This window comes from Protopterus annectens, chromosome 10.part0 (genome assembly GCF_019279795.1).
Source record: "Protopterus annectens isolate FY-2018-M chromosome 10.part0, PAN1.0, whole genome shotgun sequence".
In the NCBI taxonomy this organism is placed as follows: domain Eukaryota; kingdom Metazoa; phylum Chordata; order Ceratodontiformes; family Protopteridae; genus Protopterus; species Protopterus annectens.
The window spans coordinates 74,950,302-74,976,554 of NC_056744.1; the positions used below are offsets into that span (position 1 = coordinate 74,950,302).

The window sequence follows — 26,253 nt, forward strand, 5'->3', positions numbered from 1 at the left end:
TAGGGAAGAAGATGGGCAGGTGAATGGGATGGCTCAAGGATAGGTCATTCACTGCTTTGGGAATGAATGATGGGTTTTGTCCTAAGGGTCACCCTGTCCAGGTGGAAGATTAGGAAAGATGGTGAAGTCATAAGAGCTTGCAATTCTGAAACCCTCCTGGGGGAGGTCAGCGCTACCAGCAATACAGTTTTCTATGTGCAAAATTTTAAGGTGGCTTTGTCTGCTGGCTCAAAAGGGGCTAGCGTGAGTTTTTCTAGAACACAATTTAGGTCCCAGGGAAGGGGAGATGGTTTCCTGGGTGGTCTTAAGTGCAATACACCTTTGAGGAAAAGTTTGGAAGGGAGTCTGAATGCAAAGGGTGGATCCAGAGGGAGGCAGGCAGAGATAGCAGACAGGTATGCCTTCAGAGATGAGTAAGACAACCCTGTCTGTATGAGTTCGCACAGGTATGGTAAGATGAGAGGCATATCGCTTTCCAGCGGGTCCAACTGTGTTTTGTGACACCAAACAGAAAGCCTTTTCCATTTAGAGAGAGAGGATTTCCTTGTGTTGGGTTTCCTGGCCTCTTGCAGGACAGTGAACATGTCCTCATTATATAGGTGTCTGATGGGGATCAGAATCCTATCAGCCACAGGGTGAGGTGCCTGGATTGCCACTGTGGGTGTATCTGAGTCCCCTTGTTCTGTGTGAGCAGGTCCACTGAAGGGGGGTAAACCTGTGGCAATTGCCCTTGGACAGGTTAAGAAGAAGAGGGAACCAGTGCTTTCTTGGCCAGTAGGGAGTAAGATTATGGGTGAGTCCAGCTGAGTTTTCAGCAGGACCCTTTGTATCAGTGGGGGGGGGGGGGTGCATACAGGAATTTCTCCTTTCAGGTTATCAAGAAGGTATCTGTTGCTAATGCCTTGGGGTCTGGTGTCCTGGTGCAACAGCCAGGAAGCTGCCTGTTTATGGAGGATGCGAACAGGTCTATTTGTGGAATAGCCCACCTGTGGACCATAGTCAGGAAAACATCCCTTTGCAGCATCCATTTGTGGTTGTTTGAAATGGTTCTGCTTAGGTAATCTGCCTGGGAGTTGTGCAGGGATGGGATGTAGGCTGTCTGGAGGGTGATCCCCCATGAGGTAGCCAGTTCCCATGCCCGCAGTGCTAGTCTGCATAGAAGGCAGAATTTGGTCCCTCCCTGCTTGTTGAGATACCACTGGACTGTGGTGTTGTCTGTGAATATCTTTAGAGGGCCCTGCTCTAGGAAAGGCTGTAGAGCAAGGAGGATGGTTCTCATTTCTCTCATGTTTATGTGATCTTGTTTGTGTGTCTGTCTGTCCACAAACCTTGTACTTTCCTTTTTCCTCAGAGTCGCTCCCAAGCCCAGGTCTGACGCATTTGCGTACATGGTCTGGGAGGGAAAGGGTGTTTGCAGATGCACTCCGGGGTTTTGGGCTACCTGAGCAACCCACCATTTCAGTTCCTGATGCAAGCAGGGGAGCAGTGAGATCTTGATCTCTGAAGGGTGGGAATGTTGAGTCCACATCTACCAGAGGTACCACTGAAGTTTCCTCATGTGCATCCTTGCTAGGGGCAACATGGGAATAGTAGCTGACATGCAACCTAGAAGCCTCAGAAATTCTCTTGCAGTCAGTTCTGTTGATTGCAGAGCAGTAAGAAGGTGGTTTTAGAAGGATACCACCTTTTCCGCTGGAAGAAAGGCCTTCATGAGGTCTTTCTTGATCCTGCAACCCAGGAAGACAATGTCCTGTGTGACGTTGTAGTGGGAATTTGGGAAGTTGATCATGAACCCTAGAGACTGTAGGATTACCAGAAGGTCCTGGGAGTGGTGGAGAAATGTTTCCTTGTCTTTTGCCTGGATTAGGTCGTCTGGGTATGGGAATAACTGAATTCCCTTTTCCGTGAAGTAGGTGATGACTGATGCCAGGCATTTTGTAAATATCCTGGGGGCAGTAGAAAGCCTAATTGCAAGGCACAGAACTGAAAGTGAGAAGAGCCTGCCAGCAATCTCAGGTATTCCCTGAAGGCAGGCTTTATAGGTATGTGAAGGTAAGCATCCTTAATGTCCAGGGTTGCCATGAAACCCTGTGGAAGGATGAGTGGAAAGAGTGGGTAGGGGTGAGCATCCTGAAAGTAGGAACTTTTAGGAAGGGGCTGAGGTGTGAGCGGTCTAGAATCGGCCTCCATGGCCCTTCTTTTCTGGGTACCAAAAAGATTCTGGAAGAGAATCCTTTTCTCTTTTCTTGTGCAAGAATTAGTTCTATGGTGCCCTGTAGTAGCAGGGTTTGCAAAACCTGAGGGAGGAGGGGTAGATAACTGGGAGGAGGTTGTGATATTCCCAGTCTTGATGGAATGGTCATCCAGAAATTGAAGTAGCTGTCCTGTATGATGGACAGAACCCATTTGTCTGTGGTAATGAGTGACCACGCAGGGAAACCATGAGAGAGACGGGCAGAAAGCGGAATGGATGGTGGGGGTTGAAATTTTGGCAGAGACTGAGGCACTACCTGCCCTATCAGGAAAGGGGGGGCCTTTGTCCGGAAGACTGAGAAGGCCTAGCCTAAGGAGGCAGTCTTCTAGGGGGTCTTTTAGATCCGGGAGCTGGAGGACTGGAGATTTTCCTGATAAACTGGGTCTTTGCCGGGTACTTCCTCTGGGACTTGGGAATAGGCGAGACCAGGATATGTTTTAGGTCCTGTAATTCTTTTCCTTTCTCATGTAAGGATTTGAATAGGTCAGCCACTTTCGCATCAAAAAGGGTGTGAGTGATCCAAAGGTGTGTCAAGGAGTTTGGCCCTGAAGTCATCTGGGAGAGGCTGTAGTCGCAGCCATGAGTACCTCCTTAGTACTGAAGCTGATGCAGCTGACCTGGCTGAGGCTTCAGCTGCATCATAACTGCATCTCAGGGAGTGTCTATTCACTTGAGAGATGAGTGCCATCAGTGAAGACAAGGAGGCCTTGACTGCACAGTCACGAATGTCATCTAAATCTTTATTGGCTTTGTCCAGCAGAGCAAAGGAGTATTTGGTCATATGAGTTTGGTAGTTGGTGGCTCTAAATGAGAGGGTAGCAGAAGTATAAATTTTCTTTCCCAACCTCTCCATGGTCTTGCTGTCTTTATCAGCAGGAAGGACAGTAGTGGTAGGCAGGAGCTTGGAGGCCCTGTCCATAGAGGTGGAAATAGTGGCAAGATCAGCAGTAGGGCATTTAAAGAGAAATCTCTCCATCTCAGGGACTTTATAGAGTCTGTCTGCTCTACGTGGGGCTGGAGATTGGGAGTCGGGCAAAAGCATCCAATAATGCAGGATGAATAGGAGGAATGGCAGTCTATTTGAATAAGGTCATAAAACCTATTTTTGCACGTTACACATATCCGAGGATTGCCACTTAAAGTGGTCTTTCATTTTATTAATACTTTCCCCAAAGGTAAGATCCTCTACAGGGAGTCGGGTTCAACATAGCCCTCCTCAGGAGATCCATATCCCAGGGGGGATGATATCTGGGAGGAGAAAGAAAGATAGTCTTCAGAGGAATCAGACAACTCCTCTTCTTCAGGCTGATCTACCTTCCTTTCCTGGGTTGGAGGTCTGGGGCTAAGGAGGGGAGGAGCAGTGGTAGAGGGCTCTGAAGAAGCCCTAAGGACCATAAAGGCATTGAACAAACTCTGGCTAAAGGCCTGCCAATCCAGCATGCTTTCAGAGGTGGGATTGAGACGTCTTGTTTTTTTGTTTTTTTATTTAAAGGCCTTGCCGGCATCTGGCTAGGAACAGGCCTAGGGTCAGGCATCGGAATGGTGGAAATGGCATCTGATGGGCCCCCGAGTGAATACTGGTTACCCCCCACCGTCTAAGGCAAGCGCTGGTAAATCCTCTGTGGACATGTCATCCGCTTGAGACTGTGATGCTTCTTCCAAGGTACCCGCTTTATCTACACCAGCGGATGCTGGATCCTCAATCAAGCTGACATTGGCTACAGACTGAGGTATGGCAAACAGAGGTGTAGCAGACGAGGTAGGCCACTAGGACTTGGCCCTCTTCCTAGGTGGTTCAGACGGGACGTCGGGTGTGGCCTCTATTCCACCCGTTACTTGTTTCAAGCGTTGATTCCCTAAATACAAGTGTAAGGCCTGCAAACGTAGGCGTAAGGTCTTTGGGACAAACGATCTGCAAATGGCGCAGTTCTTGAGATCGTGTTCCCTGCCTAGACAAAAGAGACACTGGTCATGCATGTCTTTGTGGGGAATTTGCCAGCTGCACTTGCCCTTACTGGATGACATTACCAGACTATAATTAATAACAAAATCGGACTAAAAGAATCCCCAGTGGGGTACTTAACTGAATCTTTTCCAATCTGACATCCACGAGAAGCAGAGCACCTGGCACATGACTGGGGATTTTACTATGATCTGAGGGCTGGTGCGTGCAGACTTCACTTTTATGGCCCACATTCCTGCAACCATGTCAGACGTCCGATGCACCTTGAGGGACTGAAAATCTTTGGAAACCTGGCTGGACAAACTGGAGAGGAAGAAGGGTAAACCCACAAGTAGAACACTGCAACACTGGAATAGAAGGACATCTGCACTTACTGGACGTTTATAGTCAATTATGTTTCTATCTAGACAGAACAAAACAGATTATAAAGACAGATTATTTTGTTTCCTTTGCACAAAATAAATTGGGCAAATCGGTTACAAAGGTAACTCTAGCTAGATGGCTGACAAAATGCAACTCCTTTATCCATAACAAACTCAATCTCCCCTTACCAAAACCATTAAAGGCTCATTCAACAAGATCTATGGCGACTTCTGCTGCATTTCAGTCTAGAGCTTCTATGGGCGATATATGTGTAGATGCAACTTGGTCAAATCCTCATACCTTTATCACTCATTACAAACTAGATTTGCTCTTGAGGGGAAGAGGAGCCTTTGGCTCAGCCGTACTTGGGAACATCCTACCTTAAATTCCAACCAGGAATTTAGGTAGCTAGGGACTCTGTACCATTAGTTGAGGAATGAATTAAAATTTACATCATCAGATAAAGATGATATGTACTTACCATAACATTCCATCTGTATTGTCCATTTTCATTTTTCCTCTTCTCCCCACCCACCATCCCCTCCATATTTCATAACTGACATCTGGACGAATTAGGTACTTCAGGATATCTATGTCTTTTGTCTTGAACTACAGCTATTGTATTTCTTTTATAGGCTTCCTGTCAAGATACAAACAAGATCTGAGGGATGTTAGAGGTGGTGCATTATGGGTATGTAAAGAGCTCGAGAATTTGTTGGTTGCCACGAGCTAGAAAAACGACAGTCGGATCCGATCCCATTAGTTGAGAAAGAATGAAAATGGATGGAATGTTATAGCAATAACCCATGCCTGGGTGTGGGTAATGCTGGATTTACCTACTGTTGGCGTGGTTTGGTCACGAGGGCGAAGCCCGAGTGGCCAAACAAAGCCAACCGTGGGTAAATCCAGCATTACCCACACCCAGAAGTGGGTTATTGCTATTACACAATGACATTATTTAAGAAAAAAAAATTACTTTTCTTAAATAATGGCACTGTATAATGCCTCCTTGCTGCCCTTCAGCAGCTGTCTGGTATTCTGCGGCAGTTCTGCTGTTCTGCGCATGCGTATGCCTGCGCAGTACATCAGAGCTGTGGGCAAAAGCAACAGAGAAAGCAATATCTCCGTTGCTTTTTACAAACTGTTTCGCTATGTTAAATGAGTTTAACATAGCGAGACAGCTTTAAAAAAAAAGCAACGGAGAATCTCCGTTGCTTATTTTAAAGCTGTCTCGCAATGTTAAACCCATTTAACATAGCGAGACAGTTTTGAAAAAAGCACACGGAGAAAGCAAGATCTCCATTGTTTTTACAAACTGTCTCGCTATGTTAAATGGGTTTAACATAACGAGACAGCTTTAAAAAAAGCAATGGAGAATCTCTGCTGCTTTTTTTTTAAAGCTGTCTCGCTATGTTAAACTCGTTTAACATAGCGAGACAGTGTTGCTGTAAGAGTTATAGTAATGGAAAAAGTCTGGGCGACCAGACCTTTTTCCATTACTATAACTCAGATTTACAACATGCACGCTGACCAATCAGTGTGCACGTTTTTGAATATTAATGGGGGGGGTCATTGTATAATATGGTAAGTACATAGCTTACATAACTTCCTTTTAAATAACATACACCTAACAAGTCTAGATATACTGTGAACAGTACATGCTATTAAAAAGTGCAAATAGCAATGTATTCAGCAAAATATTACTTCCTTCCAGTGACAGACGTCAATACATTCACAGTCTTCATTTATATTGCCTCTGTAATACATTATAATGAAGAAAAAACTACAGTGATATTTTTCCTTTAATTTTTCAAAAACAACTTATATTGGAAAGTTAACCTAGACATATACATTTTCACCAGTGCTTTTGTTTTTGTGACTTGAACTCAACTACAATGACAAGAAATTAATTTCTGATGTTTGCTTACTGAAATACTTAGACATAAGAAAAGACATGCCTTGTTGTATAAATGGTTTTAAGCAACTATCTCTCAAGCTATGCAATCGATGATACATGTACTAATGGCAGTTCTCAGACATCTAAGGTTTCACCTGATGTTATACTAGTCTGTGATTACCTGGTTTTCAAAAATATTGACTTACATATGGAACTTTTGTATATCTTCATAATTTCTAGCAAATGGTTAGCAATGCATCCAGCACAATGTTATACATAAACAAAAATTGTGTATTTTTCTGTCTCCTACCATGGCATATACATGTGTATATGTGTGTGTGTATTTATAAATATATATATATATATATATATATATATATATATATGTGTGTGTGTGTGTGTATATATATATATATATATATATATATATATATATATACACACACATATATATATATATATATATATATATATATATATATATATATATATGTATACACACACACAGACATATACATACGTATAAGTTCACAATCATATAAACAAATGACAGTGATTGATATTTTCCACTGCAGTGCAGTGCACCCTAGAGTAACAACCTTGTATTTTTGTAACTTAAACCATGGTCATTCCATGTTCTTCCTATTGCTAACTGGTAAGTCACTCACTTGATGATGCAGCCCAAAAGTATCTTGACAGTGTACAACGCTGTGCATATTAAAGGAAATGTACAAAAAAAGTACTAGAGATATGAATGAACAAAGAAGCTTACAAAACAGGGAAACAACACTGCATGAAACAAATAAATAAAAAAAATCCATCCATCCATCAATAAATAAATACATAAACCTAACAGTGTATAATTATGCTAGAAAGTATTTGATCTATCAGCATTTAACACATGAGTTGAAGCAGAATAGCAAACAGCTAAATGTCCCAAGTGAAAATTACATTAATGAAACAATGGCACATAAATTTAGCCATAAGATTGTACACTTTAACATTAGTTCTTCTGGCTTTAACATAAGATTTAACTAAGCAGTAGCATAAACACTTAAAAACATCATTATAAAGCTTTCTGGATTTGAGCAAGCTTGACTAACTTGTTAAATATAGTGTTTTTTAAGCAAGATTTGTGTTGAGAGAGAGAGAGAGGATTATTTTCCCATTCAATCCTGGGAGTTTGTCATAACTTGTGAAAATTTAAGCAAAAGAAAAAAAAGTGGTGGGGGGCAACTGAGATCAGTGTAAGGAACCAGTCAGGAAATAGTAGGCTGGTGTCTCTTAGGTTCGTAGGTTCATACTAGGCTATCTGCCCTAGGGCATTTATAAGCCTAGCCAGTGTGTGTTTGGATTTCGCCACCCATTTTAAATTTATTTTGCTATGCCCTTTTTCGAGGTTAGTATACTGTGCCTCTGTCTAACAGTGACACAGAAGTGATACCCGGGGTAAACCTACGATCTCCCATCCACTCATCAAGATTCCTCCTGAAGGGTGTCAATGAGGGACTCTGCCTAACCTGGAGTGGGATTTTATTCCAAAGTGAAGGGAGCCTCTGGGTTATGAATCTGTCCCTCCAGCATGTCCTATTTATTTCATTGCTGAGGTTCAAGTCTCTCGAGCATGTAGCTCGATAGGATTTGGATTTTCTGAAGTGCAGCATGTCCATTAATTCCGGGTTGGATATGGCTTTATACATCAGGCACAGATTGCCTCTGAGCAGGCGTATGCCACTGAGTAGAGCTGGAGTTTCTTTAGCCAGGCAGCATATGGCATCTGTTTGAGCCCTTTGATCCTCTTGGTGAGGTACGTTTGGGGTCTTTCCAGTTGCTGCAGGTGTCTGGTAAGGTACATCCAAAAAGGGGCATTGTACTCAATTATGGGCCTGATGAGGGATGAGTAAAGAGGCACGATGACCTCCCCTGATCTAGATGTGAATCCCTTCATGATTAAGTGGGCTATATAAAATGTTTTTCTAACCACTTTGGCCACGTGGTTGTCAAATGAGAGATTGCCATCAACTTGGGTCCCCAGGTCCCTAACTACTTCTTCCGTACTTAATGGATTACCACCTATGTGGTAATTTGTGGGCACTTTGTTTTTGCCAAAGGGGATGACTATACACTTTTTGGCGTTTAGCTTGAGGCCATGGCTCTGGCACCAGTTGTCTGTTTCTATTAGGCCCTTTTGGAGGATGCTTGTGTCGGCTGGAGAGTCGATTATGGCACCCAGTTTGCAGTCATCTGCGAACTTGGTCAGCCACAGTCCTTCCGTGTTGGCCTGTACCTCTGAGAAATATATACCGAACAAGAGAGGTCCCAGGACTGAGCCCTTGTGGGACACCACTTGTAACTGGTTTGGAGTCTCACATGGCTCCAGCAATTCTAACCATGTGGGTTCTGTCTTTGAGCCAGTTTCAACCCATCTAGTGACATAGGGGTTTATATTTAAGCTGGTGAGCTTATCTATAATGCCCGAGTGGGGTATTGTATCGAAGGCTTTTGCGAGGTCCAGGTAGGCTGTGTGGACCACCTTCCCCTCGTCAATGGCCTTGATGACTGTTTCAAAGAAATTGACCAGGTTTAAGAGGCAGGATCTGCCCTTAACAAAGCCGAACTGGGTAGGATCCAGTGTCTGTAGGTCCCCAATATCTTTATTTATGAGGTCCATGATGATCTTTTCCATAGCTTTGCAGACCAAGCTAGTCAGGCTTATAGGGCGATAGTTTCCGGGATCTGTTGAGGCACCACCTTTGTGAAGAGGGACCACTGTTGCTGTATGCCACTCTTTGGGTACATATCCTGTAGTAAGGCTGAGATTGAACAGTAGTTTTATGTTTGAGTTTTAGCTCTTCTTGGAGTTCATGTAGGACGCAGCCCGGGACACCGTCTGGTCCCATTGATGCTGTGTTTTTTGCTTTGGAGAGGGCGGCTCTTACCTGAGCATCTGAGATGTCAGGGGGGCAAGCACACTGCTGGGATAGATATTTGCCCTTTTGGTGGGGGGGGGGGGTTTGCACTGAATCTGTCAGCTAGGATGTTGGCAATGTCTGTGGGTTCGGTGTATTTTTTGTCATTTTGGACTAATTCTGAGCATATCTGGGAATTCTCACCCAGGTTCCTGACATAACTAAAGAAAGACTTGTGATTATCCTTAGTGTCCTGTGCAATTTTTCTCTCTAACCTGGCCTTAGACGATTTTATGATTGCCCGTAGTTTTTTGCTAATACTGATCAGAGATGCCTTCCCTTTTTGGGATTTTGCTCTATCATGTAGTAGCTTCCTCCTTCTATTGTATAGTTTGTTTATGGCTGGGGTCCACCAGACAGGACGTCTGCCTTTGGAATTTGGTCTTGGTTTTATTTGGGATTGCATGATCCATGCATTCCTGAAGGTGTTCATAGAATGCGTTTATAAAGGATTCTGCGGTCTGGGCCTTATTTTCCACAGGCCCGGGGGCTTTGAAGGATTCCACCTTGGTTTTGAGGAGTGTGAGATTTGCTTTAGAGAAGATTTTCATTTCTGGGCAGGGGGTGGGGTCGGGATGTGAATATCCAGTGAGATTAGTTTATGGTCTGATCTTACCAGTGAGGGATACACTTCTGGTCTGGAGCACAGAGTCCCCATGTTGGTGATGATCAGGTCCAGTATGTTTTCCCCTCTTGTGGGAGTGGTAACAAGTTGTTCCATAGCATTTGAGTTTATAAATTCTAGGAACCTTTGGGCTAGGGTGTTGGAGCTAGAGTAATGCTCCCAGTCTATGTTTGGGTAGTTGAAGTCGTCCAATATAATGGTGTTTGGAGAGACCTTCATATTTTCCAGTGTTCTCAGGAAGGCTGAGTGGGGTTCCTGGGTTTGGGAGGGTGGTCTGTAGCAGGCTATAAACTGGAAGGCAGTTTTACCCACTGTTAGTTGCACATGGATAGTCTCTGATGCTTCGTGCTGTGCCACCAACCTGGAGGTGTGGGTATCTTTAACGAATATTAATACTCCCCCTCCTTTTTGTGGTTCGGTCCAAGTTTTGGGGCCGAAAAGCATGGTATAAGGTATAACCTGGTAGTGCTGGGGTGCTCTCGGGATCCTTGAACCAGGTTTCTGTTACTGCACAGATATCGATGTTCTCCATGCTAAGGAGAGTTTCGAGTGTGTGCATCTTGAGGTTTAGACTTCTGGCGTTGGGTAGCATTACTCTTAGATTCTTATCTCTTGTGATACCTATGGATGTGGGTTTGTCTTTTGAGCCTTGCCTAAGAAAGGCACTATGGGGGTGGCAAGAGCCTTTGCCAATATCCGAAAGCCCAGGGGTGACAAGTGCAAGCCGTCCCTAGCGAAGCATCGTGGCTTGTCGAGCATGTCATCCCAGGCTGACAAGCATTGGATCCCCTTTGAATGACACATTACTTAAGCCAATTGTTAGTGGTAACAAGCCCTGCAGAGAGTCACAACACTGTGATTAGAGTCTGCATTCATTAACAGTCACAAAAATGTAAGTTACTACCAGCTGTTTTAATAAGGGTAGTCACTTTAGGAATACAGGAATCAACAGTTAGGTCTATTAAGAGTTCAAACATTCAAGTGTAGGTGCTTCAAGCTGAGAAGCAATGACTTCATTCATTTAGTCTTGATATTTTAATAGTGATGTTTAAAGACATGCAGGTAGGTGCGTGCATGCATGGGGTGTCCCTTCTTTGAAGGTTGGGCGTGGGGCTGGCAACTCTGCACCATAAAAAAAAAAAATCCACTGCTAATCATTAGCGGACCGGAGTCCCGCTGTGGCAACCCCTAACCGGTAAAAGCCGAAAGAAATTACTTTTAGTCTTGGTATTTTAATTGAAAAGGCAAGATTTAAAGAGACAGCATTTTTAACTTGTTGTGGTACAGTTTGGTAGATCTGTTTGCAAAAATCGAATCCTAATCTGATTAGATAGTAACAGGACAAGAATTTCAACATTACTGCTGGCAATCTTCAGTCAACTAGCATCTTTAATACTAGCTATCCAGCTGGAAAGAGCAGGGGATCATGGGATGAACAGAAAGCTCTCTGCTCTGAGAGGACATGTAACAAAACATTTAATGAGTGACTCCTGGTGGCACAAGTGAATCCCTCTCAGGGGCCCTAGTACAGTACAGCGGGTCTATATTATGCACTGGAAGAAAAACATCTTCTAATACGTAATAATCAACACCAAAAGACTGAAATCCTAAAACCACGAATGGCCATGTCCGCAAATTTTTTCCTAGGGAAAAAATATGCGGGGCCGTAAACACAACACTACAGATCGCTCTACGTTGGGGAAAAGGGTAAATCCCGGGAAAAGCCAACGAGGACATGGCCGTTCATGGTTTTGGGATTTCGGTCTTTTGTTGTCGATTATTACGTATTCAAAGAAGTTTCTCTTCAAGTATGGAATATAGACCCCAGTACAACGCATGTGCGCAAGATGTCCTTGACAAAGGCTTATTTAAAAGTGTATATGCCAAATGACTCAACACAAGCCACCAAAAGATATTTGGTAACATTTTAGCAACAGTTCTGCCTGCAGTTCATGAAAAGGTCTTCCTATCAATCCCACTGCTTGATCTGTACACATCAGCCTTTCAAAGAATTCAGCAAACTGACTGGTGGTAGGACACACATGGTAATGTCACCTAGCGATACAGGGAATGAAAAGGGGAAAGTGAGGCATGTCAAGTCCAGAGATCAGCAAAAGAATGGCCAACAAAGAAAGGCTTGTAGCAGCAAGAAGAAGCCTCCACTTGCTCTTGGCTAATCAACTCTTGGAAGACTCTCTTAACTTCATTTTTATTCCAAATGGCAATCTGAGAATGGGAAGTGTCACAAATCTAATATTACATTTTTCATATCCTATGCATAAATGCTGTGGTGTCCAGCAGAAGGCTAGAAGCTGTGTTATACATTTCAACCAAGAATTACATATAGATTTTTCTTCTTTTATATTCAAAGAAAAAAAGTTAGAATTGTACACAAAATTAGATTTATCTGCTACAGGTTTAAGTCCATCTCACAATTCTCCAGAACTTGAGTCCAAAAACAGCAAGCACTTGAGCATTGTACAAGCTAAGGACTAAGGAATACAGCAGTACCTCCACAACAGGGTCCTACAGTATTTTTAAGGTGAATTGCATGTATTCTACCTAAGTAACCTATGGATACAACCAGAGTCTACAGAGTTTCAGTTGGGGGTTCAAGTAGCATTATTAATTGCAGAACTTTACTAAAGTCTACAATTCCTGTATCAGTTCAGAAATTACCTAGTTCCTCTACAAAACAAGCCCTGCTACAAACATACAAATTATCTGCCCTCTGGCATTTTTTTAAACCATTCAGCAAAAAGTACATTTGTCACATCTGGTCAAAACACCATAATCACTAAATTTGTTCATTAATATCATTTGTTGCGCAACAATACTCACCAGCTAACTGATTCATGTCTTCCATAGCAGCTCTGAGTACAGATCGATACTGTCTGCTGACCTGAACACACCTGAAGAATGAAAATCCGTCAGCACTAAAGGCAAACATTTTCAGAGATGGAACAAAGATGAGACTTCAACATGGTTTGTTATACAATCACAGCCCAATAAGAGCTATAAAACAGCAATGATAACTTTTCATCTACAAAATAAAAAGCAAATTTACTTTTACTTGGCTTAATTCTAAATGCTCTGAGGCGGGTGTATTTATCGGTACTTTCAGCCTATTGAACATACCATTATGAAAAATGTCTTGGCACAGTGGTAGATGGTCAGGTGTACCAGTTCATAAATGCAGACTCAACAGACAAACTTCCTAAGTCACAAAGCTGTATGGATGCAGCTGTATTATTACCTGCCCGAAAACAGTTCCAGAATACTGATAGAACAAGCACAGAAGACCATTACCTCAGCAGTAACTTTTCATAAGGGGAAAGAGATTTGCCAGTATCAGTGCCTGAAAATGTTGCTTGATCACAATCTTATGTTGCGCACCGGTTGCTGGGCTTCACTTTCCAGCACTAAAACTACACTGTACCTTGGGTGGAGTACGTTTGGGGTGAGGCACTCCTGAGGTGTCACCCTTGAGAGACATTGAATCAAGTGGGCAGCTTTGGTAGATGTTAAAGAACCCATGTTAGTTACCAAAGAGAGTGGGGAGGCTATTAAAGCAATTTAAATTTACAATCTTAAAAAGAACTGTGTAAAAAAATACTCACAAACACATCCAAATTAAACACAAACTGTCCTTTTTCAGATATTACATCTTACAAAAAAAAAAAAAAAAAAAGAAAAAACACACTTGACAAATGCAAAACTTTTCCACATGCCCTCTCCACATCCAACTCCTTACTATAACATTTTATATTCTGCCCAAATTCGTTACCTTCTCAAAAAAATCTCTATGTTGTTCAAGCTTATCATTATAAACCTCATATGTAATGTTATATTTAGACAACAGGCTCAATAGTTTCTCTTCAAATTCTTCCCAAACATTAAGCCTTTTACAGTTAAAACCGCACTGCATACTCCTCCACTCCCTGACACAACATAAAACAACACTCCCTTTCATTTATTGTCTTATACTTTATATTTACTTTTAAAGGCAACTGCCTGAGCGAGTCTCCATAAAAATCTTCAGGTATTAAAATTCCAAACAACCCATTTAAATCTTACTTTAATTGCTACTTGTAACAATTATTTTTTATGAATGTACTTCAAGTGTGCAAAAGACAATGGATGCAGGATTTGTAAAAATACAACTTTACCATATAGATCCCCAAGAAAAATGACAAAATTATGGCTTACATGGCTTTTTAGCGAAGAAAAATAAACTGTTATCGCCACTCTGAAGTTCCATATGGCCCTTCAACCAAACAGACTACCTTTATAACAAGTCACTACTGCGGGCCCCGTCATGTCTTCTCCTCAGCTTCAGCACAAAAAAAAATAAACTTCACCCAAGTTTAGTCCTAGGTCATATCCACACAAAGCCCTCTCTGGGCTTGTTGAACTCAACAAGTCTTGGATCTTTCTTGCTCCATGCTGAACTTCAAAATGAGGACTTCACTTTCTGATTCTAGCCTACTATTTTTTTATAGACGTTAAAATGGTAATCGATTTCTCTTTACCAGGTAGTGCATTAATTTAAACTACAAATACAACTCACACTTAGAGGTCCATATACATATAGTAAATGGCATAAGTTAAAGGTATATTCCACATACTCAAAACACAAACAAGCACATTGGATTTGGGCTCACCCTGATAGGCTGCAGGACCTCGACAACTCAAAAGCATCCCTATTAGCCAGTGAAGACATGTGGTTCACTGTGGACTGGAAAAGTTGGGGGGGGGACAAGCAGCACGACTCTGTATTGCCATATGATTGTTTACTTAGTCATTGGAAAGGGATAAGATTAGTTCCCAGATTGAAATGTTGACAGACAGATGGAACTCTTCACTGCTAAAATCTCTCTCCCTGAATATCTTTTTTTCAGCATTGCTAAGTTCTCTGCAGATACTGCACACAGTCTGCTCCTTATCTTGAATATCTTGCAAGAGCACTACTTTCATCACTTTGTAGAATCAGGAGCCACCAACACTTGTTCAGAACGGAATATTTTCAGCTCATTAAACATCCTACCTGTCACAAGGGACCAAAGCACTTTTGATAGAGATTTTCCTTTTGTGAAATCTGTTAAAAGGACAGTCAAGCAGCTGCAAAATTACACACAAATTTTCAGTAATGCCAAGTTAGTCTAGGAAAAGTCATCTGTTTTGTACTAGAGGATATATGGCTATCAAGAAGTTATGTACTCACCATAACGTTCGATGTATGTAGTCCATCTCGCCTCACATTCTTACTCACGGGTTCGGAGCCGAATATCGGCTCCGACTCGGCCAAGTTTTTTACTAGCTCGAAGTCTCTCATTGGCTGGGCCAAGCAGGTATCCCATGCTGCACTGCTCCATAACCCCAGATCTAGTTTGCTGCGAAACCACAATCACAGCACATGCACAACAACAACACAATAAAGTAGAACTACCAAGGAGGTAAGAGAAAACAAACTACCATTGAAGGGTACTCTAGTACCAATCCTAACCTCCAGATCCTCCAGGAAGGAGGCAGGTGGGAGGGTACGTAAGAATGTGAGGCGAGATGGACTACATACATTGAACGTTATGGTGAGTACATAACTTCTTGATGTTATGTAGTCCAATCTCGCCTACATTCTTACTCACAGGACAGCATCCCCAGTACCTCTATCCTGGGAGGCTCAAAGGAAGATACTCCTGAGGACTGTGGAACCAAAGGAAGCCTGACCCCTAGAGGCCACATCCAAAAGTGTGGGGGGAAGCCCACGTGGCTGCAGCACAAATATCATCCAAGGATAGTCTGGCATGGTATGCTATAGACGCAGAAACAGCCCTAGTAGAGTGAGCCTTGACGGAGAACGGTAGAGTTTTTCCTGCTGAAGAACAAATAAAGGAAATTACAATTAGAAATCCATCTGGAAATGGTAACCTTGGAAATAGAGGATCCCCGCTCCATTTTCTGAAAAGGAAACAAACAATTGGTCAGACTTTTGTAGATGTTTGGTCCTGTGTAGATAGAATCGCAATTGTCTGTGCACATCCAGTTGATGAAATCTAAACTCTGCCTTGTTCAAAAATTGAGGGAAGAACACTGGTAGCTCAATAGACTGATTGAGATTAACAGTAGATGTAACTTTAGGGAGAAAGGACGGGTTAGGTCGAAGAGAGACTCTGTCCTTATGAAAAATCAAATACGGGGGTTTAATGGAGAGGGCTTGAATCTCCGACACTTGTCTGGCTGATGTAATGGCTACCAGGAAGGCCGTTTTCCAAGACAAAAACTTTAACTAGCAGGTGGCAGCCGGTTCGAAAGGTGGGGAGGTAAGGGCTTGCAAAATCAAGTTTAAATCCCAAGGCATAACAGGTTCTGAAATAGGAGGCCGGAAAAATAAGGTGCCCTTTAAAAAGGCCTTACAGAGTTTGTGAGCCATAAGGGAAGGCTCCTATGAGGTATGAAAGCTTGAAATAGCCGCCAACTGGACTTTAATAGTGGCAGACGTAGAACCCTGCTGAAAGAGCATGGACAAGAACTCCAAAACAGCAGGAATTGGGGCTGTGTACGGGTGAATTCCTTGAGCATGAGCCCAAATAGAGAATCTCTTCCATTTGCTGGAATAAATCTTCCTAGTCGAAGATTTATGAGAGGACGATAAGATGTGCACTACCTCAGGTGAAAAATGATGAAGGCTGACTAGCGACGGAAGTGGAGTAGCCAGGCTGTCAACCTGAGGGTCCACAGGGAGGGGTGGAACTGTCCCGACATGTGTGTCAGTAGGTCTGGTACTGGGTCCAAAATCCAAGGAGTGTCCACCACGAATGGATGGAGAAAGGAGAACCAGACTTGGCGAGGCCAGTGTGGAGTAATTAGAATCATCTTGCTTCCCAAGGATAGAGCTTTCTGAATCACTCTTGGTAACAGAGGAAACGGAGGGAAAGCATAGAGCAGACTGGAGGGCCAATCGTGGACTAGAGCGTCCCTGGGTGGCTCCCCCTGTGGGGGGATCAGGGTGAAGTAATTGCTGCATTTGGCATTGAGGGGATTGGCAAAAAGGTTGCAGCAAGGCTGACCCCACCTGTTGAATATGTGTTCCGCAACCAGAGGGTTCAGGGATCACTCATAAGGCATGAGAATAGCTCTGCTCAGCCTGTCTGCTATCACATTGGCCTTCCCTGGAATGTGCGTTGCCACTAGGAACCGTTGAGAAGACACTGCCCATTGCTGCACTTGCATGGTCTCTCTGCACAGGGGGTAAGATCTGGTTCCTCCCTGTTTGCTTAGGTATCATACCACGGACATGTTGTCCGAATGTTTCGCAATCGTCCCAAAAGGGAAAAGCTCTGAAGTGCCTGCAACGCCAGTAACACTGCTCTCATCTGTAGGACATTGATGTGCAGATGTATCTCGTGATCTTGCCACGTGCCTTGGACCGTCCTGCCAAGATAATGCCCCCCCCCCCAATCTGGGAGGCATCCGTGGTCACGGTGGCTACAGGTGACGGAGGAACAAACTGCTTCCCCTTGTCCAGATTGGTGGAGTATAGCCACCAACTGAGATCCTGTTTGCATCAATCTGTGAGTAGGATCAGGCGAGAAAGGGGTAGTTTTTGAAAGGACCATTGGGCAAATAGAAGCCATTGAAGAAGCCTCATATGTAATCTCGCTAGAGGCACTAGCATAATGGTGGCTGCCATGGTGCCCAAAAGCCGAAGAACCCATCTCGCTTGTACTTTCCTGAGGGGTAATAATGCGCAAACCTGACTTGTAATACTCTGATCCTTTGATGCGGCAAGAAGGCCCCCATTTGGGCGGTGTCTAGCTCTGCGCCTATAAACTTGACACGCTGCGAGGGCAGCAAGGCAGACTTTACCCAGTTCAACGTTATTCCAAGTCGCTGACAGAGGGTAATGGTAGCGTCACTGGCTTGGATGAGTAGATGCCTGTGGGGGCGGTGAGGAGCCAGTCGTCCAGATATGGAAACATCTGGGATCCTTGATGTCTCAGGTGAGCTGTCACCACTGCCAAACACTTGGTGAACACCCTGGGGGCTGTGGTGAGACCAAAGGGCAGGGCACGAAACTGAAAATGACTGGCTCCCAGCCGGAAGCGTAGGTGACTCCTGGATGCCCTGTCCATTTTGATATGATAGTAAGCATTCTTGAGGTCGATGGAGCACATCCATACTTCTTTTTCCAGCAACGGAAAAATGGACTGAAGGGTGACCATTCGGAACATGGACTTTTGAACATAGTGGTTTAATCGGCTGAGATCTAGAATGGGTCTCAGGTCCCCTGTTTTTTTCGGCACCAAAAAGAGTCTTGAGTAAGTCCCTAATCCGATTTGGTCTGAGGGGACAGGTTGGAGGACTCCCTTCTTTAGCAGCTTTGAAACCTCTAAGGCTGCGTTATCCCTTTGACTGGGTGGAACGTCCAGGATTTTTCTGACCGGAGGAGGGCCTGACGAAAGGGTTATGGCATAACCTCCGGAAACTATTCGTAACACCCATCGATCCTGGGTGATGCTTTCCCATGCTTCCAGGTATAATGATATGCGGCCCCCGACTGGCTCGAAGCAAAGTTGGGCAACACATCAGGAACGATGGTAGGAAGAACCATGAAAGGAATCACGGTCTCCCGAGTTGCGAGGGCCTCCTCTGCCTCTAGGGCGGCGTCTTCCTGAATAACCTCCCCCTCCCTCTGCCTCTGGAGGGGGAATCACCTTGTGCAGCAGGGAAAAACTTTTGTGACTTCTTGAACCACATCTTCCCACCTCTCTGAGCCTTGGGGTAAGGCCTAGAGGGGAGGGAAAAACGGACCCCTATGACAGACAGCGTCTTTCCCTCTTGCTCGCATCTGGTGAGTGTGTCTTTCACTTGGTCCCAAAGAGCGAGGACCCATCAAAGGGAGCGTCAGTGAGGGAAGACTTGAAGGCCTCCGCGAAATGACACAGGCACAAAGTACAGTTTTGTACCTACCATAAATGTAGATGTCCGAACAGGATAGCATCTGCAGTCCTTACAAATGGGTTGTCCTGTCGTCAGGCAGCCCTTCGGTCGGCCGGATTCCAAAGTCTGGGTCTGGCCTCGGCTGGTGTCGCATTTCACCCGACGTCATCTCTGCTGGTCTTCGGGTATAAAGGCATCAGCCGACGCCATTTTCCTCAGTGTTTCTTGCCCCAGATGCCAGTTGCCCTCTTGGTTAGCTAAATTTTTGGGTAAATGCCAATGTTTCCAAAAAAGTAGAAGGCAAACACAAAAAAATAAGCATGTATGTACATATATACAAACAAATAAACCAAAAGAGATCCCCCCCAGCTAGCTATTAGGTGGGCAAATACCCTAGGAGTACCACAGAGGGGAAGGAGGGTGGGTAATCCTGACTGCAGATGCTATCCTGTTCGGACATCTACATTTATGGTAGGTACAAAACTGTACTATGTCCTTCAAGGATGCATCTGCAGTCCTTACCAATGGGTAGAATACCATAGCCAAACTAGGGGAGGAGGAAGAAGAATTATGGTGTAGTTAGGATCCCTTGCAAAACAGCAGTGGCAAACCCTGCTCGGGATCTAGAGTATAGAGGTAAGTTATAATGATTGGCAAATGTATGCACGGAGGTCCAAGTAGCAGCCTCAATAATGTCCTTGGTAGCCACTCCTCGTAAGAAAGCTGTGGTAGTGGCTGTAGCCCTTGTAGAATGAGGCCTTATGTTCTGTGGAATTTGCTTATCATGGTAGGAGTAACAGAATCTTATGCAATTTCCTATCCACTTGGAGATTGTCTGTTTGGAAATTGCTTTTCCTTCCCTTCCTGTTGCATAAGCTACTAGAAGCTGGTCAGTTTTTCTATTGCCCTTGGTTCTGTCCAGGTAGTAGCGCAACTGTCTATGTACATCCAATGTATGCAGCAGTCTTTCCCCCCCTGTTCTGTGGATTGGGAAAGAAGGTAGGTAGGTGGATTGCCTGGTTTAGAGACACTCTGGATACCACCTTAGGCATAAATGTAGGATTAGTTCTCATGGACACTCTATCTTGATGGAAGATTAGGAAGGGTTGTACTGCCATTAAAGCCTGTAGTTCAAACCCTTCTTGCTGAAGTAATTGCCAGTAGGAAAGCAGTTTTCCAGGATAGGTGTTGAAGATCTGCTGTTGCTGCTGGTTCGAATGGAGGGAGTGTCAATTTTTCTAGCACAAAGTTCAAGTCCCATGCTGGTAATGGTGGTTTCCTAGGAGGTTTTACATTCTTAATTCCTCTCAGGAACTGCCTGAGTAGAGGATGTGAGAAGACAGGGGGATCGTAGCTGTATTCTGCAGAAATAGCTGATGCATGTATCTTGATGGAGGAATAGGACAGGCCTGTATGGAGAAGCTCTGCCAAGTACTCCAGGATGTTGGCAATATCTACCTTTGACACATCTTTCCTCTTTCAGTACTCCAAATGACAAACCTTTTCCATTTTCCTGCATAGTTCCTTCTTGTTGAAGGTCTGCGGGCCTCAAGGATAATGTCTTTAACCCTTTGGGATAAATCTGGGTTAGTTGCTCTTATGTAATGTTCCAGGCAGTCAGTTGCAGAGTTTTCAGGTTTGGATGCAGATGTTGTAGTCGCTCTGAGTTAACATCAAAGGAATCAGGGCAGTGTCCACGTTTCCCGAGACATGCTCCTCAGCAATGGATACCAATGTTGTCTTGGCCAATTTGGAGCTATCAGAATTATCCTTGGACGTTCCTCTTTGATTTTCAGTAGTACCTTGTGCATCAAAGGAAGAGGTGGAAATGCATATGCTGTCAGGCCTTTCCAATTGAAGGATAGAGAGTCCACCTTCCAAGCAAGTGGGTGGTATGTCCTTGTGCAGAATTTCTTGAGCTGGTGATTGAGTGGGGATGAATAGGTCTATTTGTGGTATTCCCCATTTCTTTGTGATGGCCTTGAAGATGTCCGGGTGTAGCATCCATTCGTGAGCATCCGAGGTAGTTTTGCTTAACATGTCTGCTAGGATGTTTTCTTTTCCCGGTACAAATATTGCCTGTAATTGAATGTTGTAGCTCAGAGCCATATTCCATAGGTCCAGAGCCATTCGGCATAGGGGGTATGAATGAGTGCCTCCCTGTTTGTTGATGTACCACATGACTGTGGTGTTGTCTGTCATCATCAATTGGCCTTCTTTGAGGAATGGTCTGAAATTCTGGATTGCTAGTTTTACTGCCAGCATTTCTTTTTGATTTATGTGCAGGTGCAGCTGATCTGGAGTCCATAAGCCTTGAATGCACTTGTCCAGCATGTGGGCGCCCCAACCGAGGTCTGAGGCGTCCGTTGTGATGGTTTGGCTTGTTTGAATGTTGTGGAAGGACAAACCTGGGTTTGACTGGCATGCCTGAGCCCACCATAGGAACTCTTCTTTCAGGCATGGGATCAGTGGTATTTCGGTTTCTAAGCTGTGCTTGTGTTGAGACCATAAATTCTTTAGGTACCACTGTAGCTTTCTCATATGCAGTCTGGCATGGGGGACCAATATTATGCAGGATGCCATGAAGCCCAAGGCCTGCAGTACTTTCCTTGCTGTTAGTTTGTTCTGCTTTGTTAATGCCAAGAAGTAAAGAGGAAGTTGTTCTTGTTTTTCTGCAGTTAGGAATGCCATCTGTTTTACTGTGTCCAATTCTGCACCCAAGAATGTTCTTGTTTGGGATGGTACCAGTCTTGACTTTTTTAAATTGACTGTGTATCCCAGGGCTTGTAGTAAGCAAATGACTCTTTGTAAGTCTTGTGTCAGCTTGCTTTTGTTGTCCGCTTGTATCAGGCAGTCATCCAGGTATGGATAAATTTGGATTCCCTGAAGCCTGCAATGAGCGATTACTGATGCCAGGCATTTCGTGAACACTCTGGGCAGTAGATAAGCCAAAGGGCAATGCTGAGAATTGATAATGCTCTGATCCTGCAAGAAATCTGAGGTATCTTCTGCAAATTGGTCGTATGGGGACGTGCAGGTATGCCTCCTTGAGATCTAGAGTTACCAGCCAATACTCCTTTCCCAGCATGGGAAGAAGTTGCTGTAGGGTCAGCATTTTGAATTTTGGAACAATGATGAAAGTGTTTAAAGCGGACAGGTCGAGAATAGGTCTCCAACTTTTCTTTTCTTGGTACTAGGAAGAGTCTGGAGTAAAATCCCTTGCCCTGTTCTGTAGGTGGTACCCTTTCCACAGCTCTCATCTTTGTTAATTGAGCTATTTGTTTCAGGGCTTCTGTCTTTTGATTTGGTGGTAGGTTTGGCATTCCTCTTTTACTGGTAAGGTGTGGAAATGAAACCTGTAGCCTTGGTCTATAGTTTGCAAAATCCACTTGTCTCTTGTGATATAGTGCCAGTTTTCTGAAAATAAGGCTAACTTTCCGCCTAAGGGTGCTGCTATTTGTTCCCTGGTAGGCGGTGTCAGAGCCAAGTCACTGTGACTGTCCTGTTGCAGTGGTAGTGGTTGTATCTGTGCCTCGTTGGTTATTGCCTTGCCACTGGCGTCCACTGTAGGCACCTCCTCTGGATTGATTTCTGCCTCTGGAACGTCTATTCCTGCCTCTCTGATTTTTAGAGGAGTCTGGAAAGGACCAATTTTTGGAAGGCCAGTTCCTGCTGAACCTTGGGGGCTGAACCTGTAAGAAATCTTTAACTGTTTGTACAGATTTTGCCTTCTCTTCCATTTTCTTGATTACTTGTTGGGCAGGAGAACCAAATAGACTGACCTTATCCATAGGAGCATCTAATAGCTTTGCTTTAACATGATCCGGCAAGACCTGATCTTTCAGCCATGCATGCCTTCTTATAACTGTGCCAGTCATGGCTGATCTAAATGAAGCCTCCAGTGCATCATAGCCACATTTTAAAGAATGGTTACAAACCTGCTGAATTTTATTCACCATTTCTAGAACATATTTCTTATCTAAGGAATCATCAGAGGACAGTTTCTTAGTTAACTGATCAAGCATAAACTCTTGGTATTGGATCATATGAAACTGACAGTTCAGAGCTCTAGCTGAGAGAGTAGCAGAGGTGTATACTTTTTTACCCCATCTCTCTAAGGACCTGGATTCCCTATCAGAAGGGAGAGGGTTTTTGCTGAGGTCGGCTACTGCCTTAGGCCCCTGGGAGATAGTCTCAGGATCTGCAAAAGGAGCCTTGTATAAGTGGTGATGAGTGTCCGGTACCCTGTAAAACCTATCGGGCTTAGCAGGGGCTGGAGGTAAAGTATCAGGAGCAGTGCAAACATCATTAAATGCATCATCCACAACAGGAAGAACTGGAGGTATAGCTAAGGGTCTATGTTGTGGTAAGTGTAAAAAGGTCCTAAGCCTTTTCTTGAATCTGAGAAATCTTGTCCCTGCCATTGGAATTGCTCTCTCATGGCATGTAAGGTTTCCCCAAAGGAAAATTCCTCTGGTGGAGAGGCAGAAGGAATAGATTCTTCAGCATCAGAATCTTCATAAGTAGAAAGAGGAGCCTCTGGATGGTCTGTATTGTCTGAAACATCAGAAGAGTCATCTGAGGACACTGGCTCAGGGGGCTCTGCTCTAGGTCTCTTTTCTGGAGGTTGAGAGGCCCTGTCTGGGTGAGATTGGGATCCCCTTATTAAAGAGATGAGATCCTCTGCCAGAGTAAGCATTTGGGAACTGGAACTGGGCCTGTGAGAGGGGCTTAACAGGCACAGACTTAGCAGTTTTGGCTGCTTTAGCCCTGGCAAAGGCCTTTATAGACATGGCTGCAGGAGGCCTAGCAGCACCACGTGCTGGGGTAGAGACATCCAAAGGGATGGTGTCCGATAATTCTAGAGAAACCACATTAGTAGGCAAAACTTCAGAGGCCGACTCAACAAGGGTAGAAGGGCCTCGTAGTAGTCATGGATTCGCTGAAGATTGAACCGTTTGCTCGGTTTCGCGAAACCGAGACACTCGCGGTTTGCTTAACCGTGGTATCGGCGAAACCGCGGACCGCGAGTGTCGGTCCTTTTCTTGCTTCTTAACAATTTGAGTAGTCGGAGGATCTGACGGCATAATGTACGCAAAATCTGAGCGAAAAACTGTTCAGCAAACTCCGACCGACGCCTAAGCGTCGCTCGCTTGAAGGAAGCACAGGCTAAACAAGCTGCTACGTCGTGGTCTGGGCCTAAACAAGGTAAGCAGTAAGAGTGGAAATCTTTATGAGGTATTTATTTCCCACAAGTTAAACAGTTATTCACTTTTTCTGACATCGGCTGAGGCAAGAAAGAGTCCCCAATGGGGTACTTAGCTTTTAGAAGTCTTCGAAGTAGTATTCGGTAGTAGTAATCTCTGGATCTGACCGACCGGCACTTGCGAACAGCTTCTGCTTCGGGCGCCACACGGCAAGAAATACTGAGGAAAATGGCGTCGGCTGATGCCTTTATACCCGAAGACCAGCAGAGATGACGTCGGGTGAAGTGCGACACCAGCCGAGGCCAGACCCAGACTTTGGAATCCGGCCGACCGAAGGGCTGCCTGACGACAGGACAACCCATTTGTAAGGACTGCAGATGCATCCTTGAAGGACATCCAGGCTTGCCTCCTGACGGCTACTCCTGTACTGGCTGCCCTACCCGCCCCCCTCAGCTGCATACGATATGACGATATGAGCCTCATGGACGAGTTGACTATAGAATTTAGGGTAGACACCTGGGTGTTAACCGTGGGAGCCAATACCTCACTTATATTACCCTCTAGAGTATCTCTTAACTCCTTGAGGAGATCTCTCTGGAGCCGAGTGAAATGGCAAAGGTAGTTCAGTGACCGTAAGGTGAAGGTTGCAGACGAAAGGGTATGCTTCCCGTACTGGTCCATGGTCCTAGACTCCTTGTTAGGAGGATGGATAGAGGAAGAAGTCTCGGCTACTTCCTTCTGTGTGGCCGCCGCCACCACCATGGCATCTACAGAAACCCATTTGGACAGAAACTATTTCCTGGGGGAGCAGAAAGGAACTTATTGGGTCTTCTGGGTACAGGGTCCACCAAATCAGGATTCTCCCACACCCTCCGACAGATTAAATCCAACAGTTCGTCGAAGGGTGGAGACACCCAGGAGGTGGACGGTTGAGCTCCAAAGGCCTTGAGGAATACTGACTCCTCCTGGGGGGGGGGGGTTTGGAGGGCCAGTCGCCCCTCTGTCTCAAAATCTCCAGGATGTCGGAGAAAGAGAAGTCATCAGAGGACGACTTAGGGGACCCCTCAGACTCCTCGAGGTCGGTATCAGAAGTGAGAGACCTGTCCTGGGAGTCTATGTGCTTCCTCTTGCACATCTTTTTCTGGGGGCCACAGACTCTGAGGGACCCTCAAATTTGGGGACCACTCATGGGGGTATCCCCAGACCTTTGGGCTCTGCCATCTACAGATAGGGGGGCGTCAGAGACTCTTAGCCGGGGTGGAAGGGGACGGAATGACAGATCCGGGTGATGTAACTGACGATTTGGCCAGTGCGCTCCGCATGGCCTCGAAGGCCGGTCCCCCCGAATCCGAGGACCGACGGGTCTTCGAGGCCATGAACGGAGTTGGGGTCCCCCGAGCTGATGCACCTAGAGGGAGGCTTGGAACCGATAGGTGTCCCGAGACATCCCCCTCGGGCCCGACCGAGGAAACCCTAGTGCCGAAACCTGTAGAAGGAGCCGACAGAGTCGGAGCCGACATCGGTACTGATAAACCCTTAAAAGGCATCAGAGCCGGCGCAAGAACATCACTTGGAGTGGAGCACTCCGGCTCCGAAGACAAGGAAGCGCTCGGAGGAGGAACCATCGACACAACCATCGAGACAGGCTCCGGAGCTGACTGGGTCAGAGCAGAAAATAATTTAGCCAACACCGGCGACTGCAGAAGCCTCTGCACCACCCTATCAACATTCAAATCAGAAAGCCTGGAGGATTTGGAAGACAGGGACGGAGAATGGGATCTCCTGTCAGGAGAACCATGCCTAACACTAGGAGATCGGCTCCGAATTGGTTCCAGTAAAATAGGAGCCGAAGCAGATTCCAGTACCACAGATACCTACTGTGGCCCCGAGGACATAGGAGCCAAGGAGGTAAAGTCAAGTTTAGAAAGTTTCTCCGGCGGCTCCGAAGAAACGGACGGAGCCGGAGATCTGTTCTTTCCCTTCGAAGCCTTAAGCTTGGCCGGTATACCAGAGGCCGAATCCAAAGACTCCTCAA

At 44.9% G+C, this 26,253-nt stretch overlaps 1 protein-coding gene across 1 annotated transcript in view; it reads right to left on the minus strand.

The window, feature by feature from the left end:
• NUP85 (nucleoporin 85) overlaps positions 1-26,253 on the minus strand; it is a 1,184,651-nt gene that overhangs the window by 852,510 nt on the left and 305,888 nt on the right. The window contains exon 4 of the mRNA XM_044085035.1: positions 12,913-12,983. Within this exon, the coding sequence (XP_043940970.1) occupies positions 12,913-12,983 (71 nt within the window). The remainder of the gene's footprint in view (positions 1-12,912; positions 12,984-26,253) is intronic.